Source organism: Electrona antarctica, assembly GCF_951216825.1.
Source record: "Electrona antarctica genome assembly, chromosome: 1".
In the NCBI taxonomy this organism is placed as follows: domain Eukaryota; kingdom Metazoa; phylum Chordata; class Actinopteri; order Myctophiformes; family Myctophidae; genus Electrona; species Electrona antarctica.
Window position 1 is genome coordinate 10,406,599 of NC_136806.1, and position 18,189 is coordinate 10,424,787.

At 39.4% G+C, this 18,189-nt stretch overlaps 1 protein-coding gene across 2 annotated transcripts; it reads right to left on the minus strand.

Annotated features, from left to right (window-relative positions):
- Positions 1-494: 494 nt before the first annotated feature.
- Positions 495-15,448, minus strand: LOC306931092 (uncharacterized protein). 2 transcript variants are annotated; one of them, XM_079512289.1, is made up of 9 exons: positions 15,389-15,448; positions 12,795-12,917; positions 7,344-7,490; positions 6,246-6,362; positions 5,805-6,119; positions 3,428-3,550; positions 2,692-2,838; positions 1,561-1,677; positions 495-1,433 (listed from the first exon to the last, which is right to left on the minus strand). In XM_079512289.1, exons 1-9 carry the CDS (start codon positions 15,432-15,434, stop codon positions 1,156-1,158), a joined length of 1,413 nt encoding a protein of 470 aa, XP_079368415.1. In that variant the 5' UTR covers positions 15,435-15,448; the 3' UTR covers positions 495-1,155. The 2 variants fall into 2 exon arrangements, with proteins under 2 accessions (XP_079368415.1, XP_079368416.1); XM_079512290.1 differs by lacking the exons at positions 12,795-12,917; positions 15,389-15,448 and adding an exon at positions 8,049-8,112.
- Between the last annotated feature and the right edge of the window lie 2,741 nt (positions 15,449-18,189).

Sequence of the window (18,189 nt, forward strand, 5' to 3'; positions counted from 1 at the left end):
ATGTTGTACAGAAACAGATCTGCATTTTAAATAGCTGAAGAATAAAATCGAGTTAAAGTAGCAAGATCAATAACTGACTGAAAGGGAACCAAATATACCAGTTCAATCATATTTTAAATTTAATTTATACATATCTTGGACTCAATCAAACAATTTTGAACATCTATCACTCCTGTCATTTCAGGTATCCATGTAAAACATTTAACCACAAAGCAAGCACTTAGTTAATTTCCATAGAATATCTTTCATTATTAATCATTATGACCGAATCTGATGTTTGCAATGACATTCATAATAAACTATTACATTTTTTAAGAGGCTATTCCGTCTATGGCTCACAACCATGACACTGAACATGCGATGTAGGTCATAATATGAAATTAATATTGACTTCACCATAGTGGTAGTTATAGATTCCATCATTCTAGCATGATAATGTAGATGTTGCTATGTGAACTAAATAATGAAATAAAAATAGATAGATCTCACAATAATCATGTAACAAGGTTTATTTATTACATAATTCAGTTCACATAGAAATATCTATCCATCCATCCATCCATCTATGTTTTGGTTCTAAAAAAAAGATATTGCAGATATCCTGTCTACTGTCTAGATTAGAAGGATATGGCTGGAAGCTTTTCTTTTCACAGATAAGTAAGCCTGGGACCGAGGCTAGGCTGGAAGCGTATGTGCGTAGAAAAGGTCGTGGATTGTGTTGGTTTAATTGTGATGCGATACCATTTGGGACCTAATTGCGACATTTGGTCAATTCAACAATGGGATCATCCCTGCGGAGTATGGGAGCGTTGCTAATAGTAACCTCGGTGCGCTTCTGTTAAAAATAATGAATGAATAACCAATAAATAACGACCAATCTAGACATCATACATTTACAGAAATAAGTCTGAAGGCATAAAATACATTCTCACTAGGAAAATAATCAAAACAAGGTTTATAATGCAGGAACTTTATTAATTCAGTAATTTCAGTTGAGTAATGTTTATTGCGCTGAAAAGAAAGCCAATGGTCACGTGACGAGACGCGGTAGACGCAACGGATGCATTGAAAGGAATGATCACCTACTGAGCTCCAGTAGCTGCATGCGATGAATTAAACTGCACAGATCAACCTACACAATAGGAAGGAATCAACCTACTGAGCACCTGAGTAGCGTCTAGGCCTACTCAGTCTATTGAAAGGCCTGATTGCACCTGATTTTCCCCGTTTCAATACACTGATTCCATTCGAAGCGGGTGCACCGAGGCTAACAGCGGTGCTGGTAGCGCTGTTGCACAAGTCACCCTCACAGCAGCCAATTGCTTCAACTGTCACTCCTAAAATGGAGTAAGGACTCCGACGAGTGTCCAATGAAGCGCACAGGCTCTTTGAGACGCAGCCCTTGTAGGTCATCGCATTGCCTTTGACTTCCACTGTGAACAGACATAAAACATGTTATTGTCTGTATAAATATCCCTTTAATTGACTGTCTTCTGAGCTGAAGAATGTGACATATTTGGGTAAAGGAGAGGATGTGGTCTGAAGCCATAGACTTGTTACCTTGTTGTGTGATGCATCGATCCTCATCACCAGCACATGACAGGATGTCTGAACAGTCGTTGCCGTTGCAGGTGTAGCACTTCTTACCGTTGGGTAAATCTGAAGGTCTGGCAGGAGCTGTAGGTTTTACATTTTTAAATGGTCATATTATATTGGTGATTTATTCAACCCTGAACCTCATGTAGCCTACAACATTCACATATTTGCATAGCCTCAATTTGCAATACTAGATTTTTTATAATGGGTTGAATAGAGTTGCAACAGCAACACCCTCCGTTGACAGCAATATGATCCAAATAGAAAAGTCTGATCTGCTTGTATTAAACAACGTTAAACTCAATAACAAGCAGCTGTAAAGTGTAAGGCAAGCTTGAATTATCCTCTTTCAATCTGCAAAGTGTTTGTTTCATAAAAATCCATCATAGACCTGAGCTACTTTCTGTCAAGAAATTCCGTGCAGGTGATTATATTGTTGAGTGTTGGAGTTCGGAAGCACTCGTTTTCATTAACGCATCGTGCTGCTGCTTACTGCAGTATATGCAAATTCGAAACGGGTAGTATGCAGGCCGTTGAGTGACTTCCGACGAGCGCTTCCAAACAAAATCGAAAAATAATCAGCTGCACAGAATTGCTTGACAGAAAGTAGCTCATAACATGTCTACGGTGGATTTTTATGAAACAAACGCTTTGCAGATTGAAAGAGGATAATTCAAGCTTACCTTACAGCTGCAATGTTGGTGAGTTTAACGTCGTTTAATACAAGCAGATCGGAAATTTCTATTTTGATCAATGGGCTGTCAATGGAGGTTGTGGCAACTCTAGATTCAATACAAAATCTAGTGTTGCAAATTGTGGCTAATATTTGCATAAACAAGTTAAACCACACGTTTATTACAGTTGGCCTCTGGCACAAATGCAACTCTCAATGCTCCTCATAAGCATTTGACACTACACACGCACGCATGTGCGCACGAGCGTGTGCAGTGCACACACACACACACACACACACACACACACACACACACACACACACACACACACACACAAGCACTCTGAGATTCCCTGTGAATGAAAAGTGCAATACAAATAAAATTCATTATTATTATTATTACACATGCTATAGGTACTTACGTGTGGAATATTGGACATTGCAGAGGTCAGTGGAGCAGCACTTGTTGCTAACAACTGACCTGCTGATTCCAAAGTTTATTGAGCCACTTTTGCCGCACGCAGCAGATAGCACGCAAGACTTGATTTTAACATCCATGGTAATCTCACCTAAAAACAAAGATATTTCCCACTGTCAAACAATGTCTTAAATAATCATACTAGAAAGTGTTACAATAATGAAATACAGAGGTTGCAGTATATTATACTTCTTATCACCTGTGGTGGAAAGTAACAATTACAATAAGTAAGTACAATTTTGAGTTATTTGTACTGTATTTCCAATTTCCAATACTTTTATTCTACTCCACTACATCTCTGATCCAAATATACTTTTACTCCACTTCATTTTATTTGAAAACTTTAGTTACTAGTTACTTTGTAGATTTTGATTATTATTATTATTAGAAAACATACATTACCCATACATTATCAGCCCTATATACATTTGGACCATTTGAAAATAGCAGATCTAAAAGCTTGTGAGCTTGTAGATCTGCTATTTTCAAAAGATTATTATACATTTGAGAATTTGAAATGGGACATTCTGCATAAAGAGTACTTTTCATTTTGGTGCCAATACTTTTGTACTTTTATACTCGAGCAAAATTTTGAATTCCGGCCATTTACATTTACATATTTTTACATTGCAGTATTCAATACTTGTGAGTACTTGTGATTAAAAATGCTTATCACATACCCACATATGTCCTGGTTGTTACTGCACCACATTCAGAATCAGAACAGTACACTGAGTTATTGCAGGTTCCTGTTCCTGTGGCTCCAACCTCAGTGCACTCGTAACATTTCAAGGCAGAGAGATCTAAGACAAGAGGGGGGCGATACAGAGGTTACAACTGAACACTAATGTAAACTTTACACACAGTCCACCGTGCATATGTATTGGATTTGGAAGCATGACTTTCTGAACAATCAATCATAATCTTCACTAAAACCCACCCCAAAAAAGAGATTGTCCAATGCCAATACAAATAGTTTAGCAACCGTAACTGATGGCGAGCTTTTGACACCTCATAGATGCAGTGCAGCTATAGGAGCAGACGTTAAAGTTATAAGTTCGATACTGTTTTGTGTATCTGTAACATTTCCTCGCATTTCTAGTTTATTTAAATAATGTCATGCACATTGTTTCCTGCAGTGCATGGCCTGCAGGCCTCGTTGACTACATTTAGGCCTGTTTTACACTGGCAGCCAAATCTAGCCTGAATGTAGCCTGAATCAGATCTGTGTCACTTCAAGATATAAATCCGATTTGCTTAAATAAGTCTAAATGCAGACAGGTCACATGGAATCCGATTTTTTCAAATGTGACTTGAGTCACATCCAGAGGTGGTTTCAAATCCGATTTATATCCGATCTGAGTTGATCTGGCTCAGTCTGAATGCAACGACCACATGAAGTGACCTGAGTCACATATCAAACTGTCCAAACGTCACCCGCAGCGCGACCCGAGCGCTACTGACGTGACTTCATTACAGAGCGCGAGTAGTATTTTAATTTAAGTATTAAACAAGAGACAGAGAAAAACAACCAAACGAGAGCAAAAGAAAACAAGTGACAGGACAGAAAAGAGAGGAAAACAATAGTGCAACACACGTTTGTTTTATAGGAATAATGTCTCTTCATTATGTCAGCACTATACTGCGGAGCCGTAGTGTACCAAAGTCTTGACGCTTGCTCATCCCCTAGTCCAGGGTCACAGAAGTTTCATTTTTAATAGTCTCATATAAGCATTGTGGTTCAAAAATAAATAAACGGTCAAAGAATATTGTCGGGGAGGTGTCTCTGTATCGTTACAACAGTCAGTCACTCATATTTGATAAAGTCTATTTCTAGCGAAAATGTTAATAATTCGGCGGCAGTAACATTCGCGTTTTCTCTCATGAAGAAGTTATTGGAATTCCGAAGGGGGGAGGCGGTTAAATGCAAACCGGGTAGGATGTGAAATGATGCTCCTCCTGTCATATCACTGGAGAGGAGGCGCACTGGAGGATGCCTCCGTACAATATTCTAAACTTCTCAAAATGTAGGCTACAGAAACAAGGCCGTTTATTAGGATATTTCTCGCGGTATGGTAGAGAACAGCTACACGCGGTCCTATCTGCAATGTGAGATTGTTGTTGGTTAAAATAGAAAGGAGAGCTCGTAGTCCCGATGCCAAAAAGACAAGTGACAACTTTAAATATGCTATTAAATATCTAATACTGTAAGTTTACGGTTTACATCAATCAGCCTCCAAACCCATGGCTTGTTCTAATGCGTAACGTGCGTCGGGTCGGCTACCCCCCGTACCCCCCAAAAAACAGACATACAAGCTGTCGACACGCCGTTTCATGGCGTGTTGATAGCTTGCAGATCTGTTCTTTTGGACAACATAATCAATGATGCACGGGGCGCGATGGAATATAGGCTACAAACCTACAACTAAACATGTTTGTGACCAAATAAACCTGTAGCCAGGTAGCCTACTGTAACATTACGTGGACATGGTGGACAACATATGGAACTTGATGTTAAGGCAGTGAACATTAATTACGTAGTGTTTAATAACGAGGCCGCAGCATGCCGCAGCGCACATGATCCATGAAACCCGATGTTTCAAAAACCTTCCCTCACAGACAATCCCATGCTCTTATCAACATATTAAACAATGGCAAAGTTAAATGAAGTTGGATAGCTTAAATGTACAGCTAAACATATGTGTTTACTTCCGCCGTTCTAATATTTAAATGTTATGATGAAAGGCATCACTTTGTGCGCCTCGTTGTGGAATGAAATCAGCTGAGGTTCATTTGTGCAATTGTACTGCGGGGGGGGGGGGGGGGGGGTGTTCTTTTTTATTTCATTCATTAATGTGGGTCCAAAAAAATAAAGTAGGCCTAATGACGTGTGTGTGTGTGCGTGTGTGTGTGTGTGTGTGTGTGTGTGTGTGTGTGTGTGTGTGTGTGTGTGTGTGTGTGTGATATTGATCAACGGGCTGACGGCATTGCAAACCGGGAAAAAACAACTCGGTTACCACGGTAACCAGAGCAGATATGTCGGCTCCGTGGCCGTACCTTGAGTTGGCTGTGTGGCCGTGACCATCTCTTGTGTTGTCCTTGTTTTGGGTCCCAAAGTCGGCTCAGTGGCCGTACCTTGAGTTGGCTGTGTGGCCGTGACCGTCTCTTGTGTTGCCAGGAGGCTAACAGCCTGTGTTGATAAGATGCTAACAGCGGTGCTGGTAGCGCTGTTGCACAAGTCACCCTCACAGCAGCCAATTGCTTCAACTGTCACTCCTAAAATGGAGTGAGGACTCTGAGGAGTGTCCAATGAAGCGCACAGGCTCTTTGAGATGCAGCCCTTGTAGGTCATCGCATTGCCTTTGACTTCCACTGTGAACAGACATAAAACATGTTATTGTCTATAAATAGCCCTTTAATTGACCGTTCTTCTGAGCTGAAGAATGTGACATATTTGGGTAAAGGAGAGGCTGTGGTCTGAAGCCATAGACTTGTTACCTCGTTGTGTGATGCATCGATCCTCATCACCAGCACATGACAGGATGTCTGAACAGTCGTTGCCGTTGCAGGTGTAGCACTTATTACCGTTGGGTAAATCTGAAGGTCTGGCAGGAGCTGTAGGTTTTACATTTTTAAATGGTCATATTATATTGGTGATTTATTCAACCCTGAACCTCATGTACAACAAAATAACATTCACATATTTGCATAGCCTCAATTTGCAATACTAGATTTTTTATAATGGGTTGAATCTAGAGTTGCAACACCCTCCATTGACAGCAATATGATCCAAATAGAAAAGTCTGATCTGCTTGTATTAAACAACGTTAAACTCAATAACAAGCAGCTGTAAAGTGTAAGGCAAGCTTGAATTATCCTCTTTCAATCTGCAAAGTGTTTGTTTCATAAAAATCCATCATAGACCTGAGCTACTTTCTGTCAAGAAATTCCGTGCAGGTGATTATATTGTTGAGTGTTGGAGTTCGGAAGCACTCGTTTTCATTAACGCATCGTGCTGCTGCTTACTGCAGTATATGCAAATTCGAAACGAGTAGTATGCAGGCCGTTGAGTGACTTCCGACGAGCGCTTCCAAACAAAATCGAAAAATAATCAGCTGCACAGAATTGCTTGACAGAAAGTAGCTCATAACATGTCTACGGTGGATTTTTATGAAACAAACGCTTTGCAGATTGAAAGAGGATAATTCAAGCTTACCTTACAGCTGCAATGTTGGTGAGTTTAACGTCGTTTAATACAAGCAGATCGGAAATTTCTATTTTGATCAATGGGCTGTCAATGGAGGTTGTGGCAACTCTAGATTCAATACAAAATCTAGTGTTGCAAATTGTGGCTAATATTTGCATAAACAAGTTAAACCACACGTTTATTACAGTTGGCCTCTGGCACAAATGCAACTCTCAATGCTCCTCATAAGCATTTGACACTACACACGCACGCATGTGCGCACGAGCGTGTGCAGTACACACACACACACACGCACACAAGCACTCTGAGATTCCCTGTGAATGAAAAGTGCAATACAAATAAAATTCATTATTATTATTATTATTATTACACATGCTATAGGTACTTACGTGTGGGATATTGGACATTGCAGAGGTCAGTGGAGCAGCACTTGCTGCTAACAACTGACCTGCTGATTCCAAAGTTTATTGAGCCACTATTGCCGCACGCAGCAGATAGCACGCAAGACTTGATTTTAACATCCATGGTAATCTCACCTAAAAACAAAGATATTTCCCACTGTCAAACAATGTCTTAAATAATCATACTAGAAAGTGTTACAATAATGAAATACAGAGATTGCAGTACATTATACTTCTTATCACCTGTGGTGGAAAGTAACAATTACAATAAGTAAGTACAATTTTGAGTTATTTGTACTGTATTTCCAATTTCCAATACTTTTATTCTACTCCACTACATCTCTGATCCAAATATACTTTTACTCCACTTCATTTTATTTGAAAACTTTAGTTACTAGTTACTTTGTAGATTTTGATTATTATTATTATTAGAAAACATACATTACCCATACATTATCAGCCCTATATACATTTGGACCATTTGAAAATAGCAGATCTAAAAGCTTGTGAGCTTGTAGATCTGCTATTTTCAAAAGATTATTATACATTTGAGAATTTGAAATGGGACATTCTGCATAAAGAGTACTTTTCATTTTGGTGCCAATACTTTTGTACTTTTATACTCGAGCAAAATTTTGAATTCCGGCCATTTACTTAACAGAGTATTTGTGAGTAAAAATGCTTATCACATACCCACATATGTCCTGGTTGTTACTGCACCACATTCAGAATCAGAACAGTACACTGAGTTATTGCAGGTTCCTGTGGCTCCAACCTCAGTGCACTTGTAACATTTCAAGGCAGAGAGATCTAAGACAAGAGGGGGGTGATACAGAGGTTACAACTGAACACTAATGTAAACTTTACACACAGTCCACCGTGCATATGTATTGGATTTGGAAGCATGACTTTCTGAACAATCAATCATAATCTTCACTAAAACCCACCCCAAAAAAGAGATTGTCCAATGCCAATACAAATAGTTTAGCAACCGTAACTGATGGCGAGCTTTTGACACCTCATAGATGCAGTGCAGCTATAGGAGCAGACGTTAAAGTTATAAGTTCGATACTGTTTTGTGTATCTGTAACATTTCCTCGCATTTCTAGTTTATTTAAATAATGTCATGCACATTGTTTCCTGCAGTGCATGGCCTGCAGGCCTCGTTGACTACATTTAGGCCTGTTTTACACTGGCAGCCAAATCTAGCCTGAATGTAGCCTGAATCAGATCTGTGTCACTTCAAGATATAAATCCGATTTGCTTAAATAAGTCTAAATGCAGACAGGTCACATGGAATCCGATTTTTTCAAATGTGACTTGAGTCACATCCAGAGGTGGTTTCAAATCCGATTTATATCCGATCTGAGTTGATCTGGCTCAGTCTGAATGCAACGACCACATGAAGTGACCTGAGTCACATATCAAACTGTCCAAACGTCACCCGCAGCGCGACCCGAGCGCTACTGACGTGACTTCATTACAGAGCGCGAGTAGTATTTTAATTTAAGTATTAAACAAGAGACAGAGAAAAACAACCAAACGAGAGCAAAAGAAAACAAGTGACAGGACAGAAAAGAGAGGAAAACAATAGTGCAACACACGTTTGTTTTATAGGAATAATGTCTCTTCATTATGTCAGCACTATACTGCGGAGCCGTAGTGTACCAAAGTCTTGACGCTTGCTCATCCCCTAGTCCAGGGTCACAGAAGTTTCATTTTTAATAGTCTCATATAAGCATTGTGGTTCAAAAATAAATAAACGGTCAAAGAATATTGTCGGGGAGGTGTCTGTATCGTTACAACAGTCAGTCACTCATATTTGATAAAGTCTATTTCTAGCGAAAATGTTAATAATTCGGCGGCAGTAACATTCGCGTTTTCTCTCATGAAGAAGTTATTGGAATTCCGAAGGGGGGAGGCGGTTAAATGCAAACCGGGTAGGATGTGAAATGATGCTCCTCCTGTCATATCACTGGAGAGGAGGCGCACTGGAGGATGCCTCCGTACAATATTCTAAACTTCTCAAAATGTAGGCTACAGAAACAAGGCCGTTTATTAGGATATTTCTCGCGGTATGGTAGAGAACAGCTACACGCGGTCCTATCTGCAATGTGAGATTGTTGTTGGTTAAAATAGAAAGGAGAGCTCGTAGTCTCGATGCCAAAAAGACAAGTGACAACTTTAAATATGCTATTAAATATCTAATACTGTAAGTTTACGGTTTACATCAATCAGCCTCCAAACCCATGGCTTGTTCTAATGCGTAACGTGCGTCGGGTCGGCTACCCCCCGTACCCCCCAAAAAACAGACATACAAGCTGTCGACACGCCGTTTCATGGCGTGTTGATAGCTTGCAGATCTGTTCTTTTGGACAACATAATCAATGATGCACGGGGCGCGATGGAATATAGGCTACAAACCTACAACTAAACATGTTTGTGACCAAATAAACCTGTAGCCAGGTAGCCTACTGTAACATTACGTGGACATGGTGGACAACATATGGAACTTGATGTTAAGGCAGTGAACATTAACTACGTAGTGTTAAATAACGAGGCCGCAGCAGCCGCAGCGCAGATGATCCATGAAACCCGATGTTTCAAAAACCTTCCCTCACAGACAATCCCATGCTCTTATCAACATATTAAACAATGGCAAAGTTAAATGAAGTTGGATAGCTTAAATGTACAGCTAAACATATGTGTTTACTTCCGCCGTTTTAATATTTAAATGTTATGATGAAAGGCATCACTTTGTGCGCCTCGCTGTGGAATGAAATCAGCTGAGGTTCATTTGTGCAATTGTACTGCGGGGGGGGGGGGGGGGGGGGGGGTGTTCTTTTTTATTTAATTCATTAATGTGGGTCCAAAAAAATAAAGTAGGCCTAATGACGTGTGTGTGTGTGTGTGTGTGTGTGTGTGTGTGTGTGTGTGTGTGTGTGTGTGTGTGTGTGTGTGTGTGTGTGTGTGTGTGTGTGTGTGTGTGTGTGTGTGTGTGTGTGTGTGTGTGTGTGTGTGTGTGTGTGTGTGTGTGTGTGTGTGTGTGTGTGTGTGTGTGTGTGTGTGTGTGTGTGTGTGTGTGTGTGTGTGATATTGATCAACGGGCTGACGGCATTGCAAACCGGAAAAAAACAACTCGGTTACCACGGTAACCAGAGCAGATATGTCGGCTCCGTGGCCGTACCTTGAGTTGGCTGTGTGGCCGTGACCATCTCTTGTGTTGTCCTTGTTTTGGGTCCCAAAGTCGGCTCCGTGGCCGTACCTTGAGTTGGCTGTGTGGCCGTGACCGTCTCTTGTGTTGCCAGGAGGCTAACGGCCTGTGTTGATAAGAGGCTAACAGCGGTGCTGGTAGCGCTGTTGCACAAGTCACCCTCACAGCAGGCAATTGCTTCAACTGTCACTCCTAAAATGGAGTGAGGACTCTGAGGAGTGTCCAATGAAACGCACAGGCTCTTTGAGACGCAGCCCTTGTAGGTCATCGCATTGCCTTTGACTACCACTGTGAACAGACATAAAACATGTTATTGTCTGTATAAATAGCCCTTTAATTGACCGTTCTTCTGAGCTGAAGAATGTGACATATTTGGGTAAAGGAGAGGCTGTGGTCTGAAGCCATAGACTTGTTACCTCGTTGTGTGATGCATCGATCTTCATCACCAGCACATGACAGGATGTCTGAACAGTCGTTGCCGTTGCAGGTGTAGCACTTCTTACCGTTGGGTAAATCTGAAGGTCTGGCAGTAGCTGTAGGTTTTACATTTTTAAATGGTCATATTATATTGGTGATTTATTCAACCCTGAACCTCATGTACAACAAAATAACATTCACATATTTGCATAGCCTAGATTTTTTATAATGGGTTGAATCTAGAGTTGCAACACCCTCCATTGACAGCAATATGATCCAAATAGAAAAGTCTGATCTGCTTGTATTAAACAACGTTAAACTCAATAACAAGCAGCTGTAAAGTGTAAGGCAAGCTTGAATTATCCTCTTTCAATCTGCAAAGTGTTTGTTTCATAAAAATCCATCATAGACCTGAGCTACTTTCTGTCAAGAAATTCCGTGCAGGTGATTATTTTGTTGAGTGTTGGAGTTCGGAAGCACTCGTTTTCATTAACGCATCGTGCTGCTGCTTACTGCAGTATATGCAAATTCGAAACGGTGAGTGACTTCCGACGAGCGCTTCCAAACAAAATCGAAAAATAATCAGCTGCACAGAATTGCTTGACAGAAAGTAGCTCATAACATGTCTACGGTGGATTTTTATGAAACAAACGCTTTGCAGATTGAAAGAGGATAATTCAAGCTTACCTTACAGCTGCAATGTTGGTGAGTTTAACGTCGTTTAATACAAGCAGATCGGAAATTTCTATTTTGATCAATGGGCTGTCAATGGAGGTTGTGGCAACTCTAGATTCAATACAAAATCTAGTGTTGCAAATTGTGGCTAATATTTGCATAAACAAGTTAAACCACACGTTTATTACAGTTGGCCTCTGGCACAAATGCAACTCTCAATGCTCCTCATAAGCATTTGACACTACACACGCACGCATGTGCGCACGAGCGTGTGCAGTGCACACACACACACACACACACACAAGCACTCTGAGATTCCCTGTGAATGAAAAGTGCAATACAAATAAAATTCATTATTATTATTATTATTATTACACATGCTATAGGTACTTACGTGTGGGATATTGGACATTGCAGAGGTCAGTGGAGCAGCACTTGCTGCTAACAACTGACCTGCTGATTCCAAAGTTTATTGAGCCACTATCGCCGCACCCATCAGATAGCAGGCAAGTCTTGATTTTAACATCCACGGTAATCTCACCTAAAAACAAAGGTATTTCCCACTGTCAAACAATGTCTTAAATAATCATACTAGAAAGTGTTACAATAATGAAATACAGAGGTTGCAGTATATTATACTTCTTATCACCTGTGGTGGAAAGTAACAATTACAATAAGTAAGTACAATTTTGAGTTATTTGTACTGTATTTCCAATTTCCAATACTTTTATTCTACTCCACTACATCTCTGATCCAAATATACTTTTACTCCACTTCATTTTATTTGAAAACTTTAGTTACTTTGTAGATTTTGATTATTATTATTATTATTATTATTATTAGAAAACATACATTACCCATACATTATCAGCCCTATATACATTTGGACCATTTGAAAATAGCAGATCTAAAAGCTTGTGAGCTTGTAGATCTGCTATTTTCAAAAGATTATTATACATTTGAGAATTTGAAATGGGACATTCTGCATAGTACTTTTCATTTTGGTGCCAATACTTTTGTACTTTTATACTCGAGCAAAATTTTGAATTCCGGCCATTTACTTAACAGAGTATTTTTACATTGCAGTATTCAATACTTGTGAGTACTTGTGAGTAAAAATGCTTATCACATACCCACATATGTCCTGGTTGTTACTGCACCACATTCAGAATCAGAACAGTACACTGAGTTATTGCAGGTTCCTGTTCCTGTGGCTCCAACCTCAGTGCACTTGTAACATTTCAAGGCAGAGAGATCTAAGACAAGAGGGGGGTGATACAGAGGTTACAACTGAACACTAATGTAAACTTTACACACAGTCCACCGTGCATATGTATTGGATTTGGAAGCATGACTTTCTGAACAATCAATCATAATCTTCACTAAAACCCACCCCAAAAAAGAGATTGTCCAATGCCAATACAAATAGTTTAGCAACCGTAACTGATGGCGAGCTTTTGACACCTCATAGATGCAGTGCAGCTATAGGAGCAGACGTTAAAGTTATAAGTTCGATACTGTTTTGTGTATCTGTAACATTTCCTCGCATTTCTAGTTTATTTAAATAATGTCATGCACATTGTTTCCTGCAGTGCATGGCCTGCAGGCCTCGTTGACTACATTTAGGCCTGTTTTACACTGGCAGCCAAATCTAGCCTGAATGTATAGCCTGAATCAGATCTGTGTCACTTCAAGATATAAATCCGATTTGCTTAAATAAGTCTAAATGCAGACAGGTCACATGGAATCCGATTTTTTCAAATGTGACTTGAGTCACATCCAGAGGTGGTTTCAAATCCGATTTATATCCGATCTGAGTTGATCTGGCTCAGTCTGAATGCAACGACCACATGAAGTGACCTGAGTCACATATCAAACTGTCCAAACGTCACCCGCAGCGCGACCCGAGCGCTACTGACGTGACTTCATTACAGAGCGCGAGTAGTATTTTAATTTAAGTATTAAACAAGAGACAGAGAAAAACAACCAAACGAGAGCAAAAGAAAACAAGTGACAGGACAGAAAAGAGAGGAAAACAATAGTGCAACACACTTTTGTTTTATAGGAATGATGTCTCTTCATTATGTCAGCACTATAGGCCTACTGCGGAGCCGTAGTGTACCAAAGTCTTGACGCTTGCTCATCCCCTAGTCCAGGGTCACAGAAGTTTCATTTTTAATAGTCTCATATAAGCATTGTGGTTCAAAAATAAATAAACGGTCAAAGAATATTGTCGGGGAGGTGTCTCTGTATCGTTACAACAGTCAGTCACTCATATTTGATAAAGTCTATTTCTAGCGAAAATGTTAATAATTCGGCGGCAGTAACATTCGCGTTTTCTCTCATGAAGAAGTTATTGGAATTCCGAAGGGGGGAGGCGGTTAAATGCAAACCGGGTAGGATGTGAAATGATGCTCCTCCTGTCATATCACTGGAGAGGAGGCGCACTGGAGGATTCCTCCGTACAATATTCTAAACTTCTCAAAATGTAGGCTACAGAAACAAGGTCGTTTATTAGGATATTTCTCGCGGTATGGTAGAGAACAGCTACACGCAGTCCTATCTGCAATGTGAGATTGTTGTTGGTTAAAATAGAAAGGAGAGCTCGTAGTCCCGATGCCAAAAAGACAAGTGACAACTTGAAATATGCTATTAAATATCTAATACTGTAAGTTTACGGTTTACATCAATCAGCCTCCAAACCCATGGCTTGTTCCAATGCGTAACGTGCGTCGGGTCGGCTACCCCCGTACCCCCCAAAAAACAGACATACAAGCTGTCGACAAGCCGTTTCATGGCGTGTTGATAGCTTGCAGATCTGTTCTTTTGGACAACATAATCAATGATGCACGGGGCGCGTTGGAATATAGGCTACAAACCTACAACTAAACATGTTTGTGACCAAATAAACCTGTAGCCAGGTAGCCTACTGTAACATTACGTGGACATGGTGTACAACATATGGAACTTGATGTTAAGGCAGTGAACATTAATTACTTAGTGTTTAATAACGAGGCCGCAGCAGCCGCAGCGCACATGATCCATGAAACCCGATGTTTCAAACCTTCCCTCACAGACAATCCCATGCTCTTATCAACATATTAAACAATGGCAAAGTTAAATGAAGTTGGATAGCTTAAATGTACAGCTAAACATATGTGTTTACTTCCGCCGTTTTAATATTTAAATGTTATGATGAAAGGCATCACTTTGTGCGCCTCGCCACTGTGGAATGAAATCAGCTGAGATCCACGCAGCTGAGGTTCATTTGTGCAATTGTACTGCGGGGGGGGTGTTCTTTTTTATTTAATTCATTAATGTGGGTCCAAAAAAATACAGTAGGCCTAATGACTCGTGTGTGTGTGTGTGTGTGAGTGATATTGATCAACGGGCTGACGGCATTGCAAACCGGGAAAAAACAACTCGGTTACCACGGTAACCAAAGCAGATATGTCGATGCAGGGCGGCTTTGCGTTGAGTTGTTAAAATCAGTCTGAATGCACAGATCGGATCTGGTCACTTGCAAACGGTAGTGTGAATGACCGGGCCAAAAGATCGTATTTGAGAAAAAAATCGTATTTGAATCGGATCTGACTTTATGTGACTGCAGTCTAAAGCCGGCCTAAGAAGACATTTTGAATCTCTTGCTACTGAAATGATCGATTATTTATTATGGAGAAATCCAATCATTGCATTAAACCCCAACATATCATTTAAAAAGACTTACCTTTTGGGAAAAGCAGAACCCCAAGGATCACTATGACTAGATGCATCTTGTTGTCCGTCCAACAGCTCCAACTGAAAAACTGGGCAACCGTACAGCTTTTATAACTGTCTACAAATGGGGTGGTGTCTAGATGGGGGTGAGGTTAACCCAGAACCCATGCACAACATGATGAATTTTGAATTTTGAATTTCATTTTCACTTCATGTTATAGCTTTAATTAGTTTTTGTGCTAGTTTAGTTTGTATTTTGTAATAATGCTTTGTTTTAGTATAGTTTTTTATTTAGATTAAACCTTTATTCTGGTCATGGCCATGGACCGTACAGTCTTAAATCCTTAAATTAATTCTTAAATCCTTGATTATTGATTCTAGTAATATACAGACAGTAGCTTCTTCTCCCCTGATTACATGTTCTTACCACATGGTGAAAGAATAATGTGTTAAACACTGGATAGAAGAAGGTAATATTGACAAATATTTGTGAAAATAAGTAACCTATACTGATGTGACGAAAATAACCGAACTACAAGTTCACAATGCGTCACACCAGTACTAGTTGTGAGTGAGCTTGTACATCTGCTTTTTGAAGATTTCTAAAGTGACTGACTGACTGACCTTTGTTTAAAGGGATAGTTCAGATTTTTTTAACTTAAGTTGTATGAAATACTTGCCATTAATATAGTGGTTGCAACTGTATTAATTGATTGCCCGAGTCCTGTGGTGGGAGTTCTGCTCTGGTTTTGGTGAAATATCAAGTAGTTCCGGTCATTTTGTGGGGGGCACTGGGGGCCACGCAGTAAAAGTAAATGAATCCACAAAACTAACGTAATTTGTATTGTTGACCTATTTCTAAAATATTAGTGCAACTTCCGTTCTTTTTTTACCCCTCTATCACACAGAACTATGTTTTTTGTGTCCATATCACTACGCCCAAAAAATAGTTCCATGTGATAGAGGGGTCAAAGTTGAACGAAGGTCGCGCTAATATTTTAGAAATGGGTCAACAATACAAATTACGTTCGTTTTGTGGATTAATTTACTTTTACTGCGTGGCCCCAGTGCCCCCCACAAAATGACCGGAACTACTTAATATTGACCAAAACCAGAGCAGAACTCCCACCATGGGACTCGGGCAATCAATTAATACAGTTGCAACCACTATATTAATGGCAAGTATTTCATACAACTTAAGTTCAAAAAATCTGAACTATCCCTTTAAGGAAATGGAAGTGATTTTTTTAAGGTGTTGCGAAACATTGGTGTGGACTGCATGGCCTTTACACATTAGGTTTCCACTGTGTTTAAGGAAATGGAAGTGATTTTTTTAAGCATTGCAGTTGCAACACTGAACAAGCCCTGGATGTCCATTGGACTGCAAAATGCTTGCAAAAAAAAGAATAATCTATATAGAGAATTTATTAAACACAGAACTAGAGAGAAAGAAATAAAATATAAAAAATATAAAAACAAATTAATGGATATTATTAGGAAATGTAGGAAAGAATTTGATTTAGTAGACCACAAAACAGCACAAATATTATATAAAGCCAGACAGAAACTTCTTCCAGATAACATCCAAAATTGGTTCAGGGATAGGGATGGGAGGTACGAGCTGAGAGGGGTACTAAACTTCAAACAACCTAGTGTTAGTACCACACTGAAAAGTATGTGTATCTCCGTTCGCGGGGTGAAACTATGGAATGACCTGCCGGATACAATTAAACAAAGTAAAAACATTATACAATTTAAAAAAAAAAGGCTCAAAAATGCTATATTGGACAAATACAAAAGTGAATGACTGAAGCTTTATTGATTGAATTGCTTGAGTTTTATTTTCGTACTGTTTGATTACTGTGTTCGATAATGTGTTTCTTCTTCTTCTCTGCCTGTCTGTTCTTTCGTTTCCCGTGTTTGTTTGTTAGTTGTTTTTTGTTTTTTGTTGTTTTTGTTTTTGTTTGTCTTTGTCTTTGTCTTTGTCTTTGTCTTTGTCTTTGTCTTTGTCTTTGTTTTTTTTTGTTTTTTTTCATTTTAAATTTATCTTAGTTACAACTGTACAATGTATTAAGAATAGGCATTAATAAGCTCCCAGCTTCCGCCTATACCTTTTCGATCATGTCAAATGAGTTTTAAACATGATTCATCTTGTAATGTACTAACGGCATAAGATCGAAATAAACCATTCAAAAAATTCAATCAATCAATCAATCAATCAATCAATCAATCAACCAGTTGGTGTTGCGAAACATTGGGGTGGACTGCATGGCCTTTACACAATAGGTTTCCACTGTGAATAGCCTATAGATTTAATACAATATTTACATACACAGATTCTAAATAAATGTACTATGGAATTCAAAATGCGCGGTGCAACTGTAGAGAACAGTTGCACCGCTCACTTCACAGGGGTGTGATTTTTATTATTACAGTAGAAGTTTACAGACCAAACTGTAAATAAAAGGTTTACATGACTTTCTGCCTCAGTCCGTATATAGCGAGCTGTATTGAATAAGCAGAGAACATAATATGGGACAGAGTTGCACCACTCACTTCACATGGGTGTGATTTTTATTATTACTACAATAGAAGTTTTTTTTCTTATGAAAGCAGAGAGTCTTCTGTTTCATACGGTATATAGTATTTATATGTCGCTATAGGCCTTATTTTGTGAATATTGAGGAGTTCACGTCCATGTCTTCTCTGAAGTTATCTGGTGGGCACAAGCTGCATTCAATAACCAATTACTGTCTAACTGTACATGGGATCAATGTTTACTCTTTTCCTCGTAAAAGTACACATTCAGGG

Excerpts from the sequence above, each read along its gene's own strand:
- LOC306931092 (XM_079512289.1), bottom strand. The coding sequence starts at position 15,434 with ATGCATCTAGTCATAGTGATCCTTGGGGTTCTGCTTTTCCCAAAAG. Across the intron at positions 7,491-12,794 it reads AACAACCAGGACATATGTGG|GTGAGATTACCATGGATGTT; the intron begins GTATGTGATAAG and ends CTTTGTTTTTAG. Across the intron at positions 1,678-2,691 it reads CAATGTCCAATATTCCACAC|CTCCTGCCAGACCTTCAGAT; the intron begins GTAAGTACCTAT and ends TAAAACCTACAG.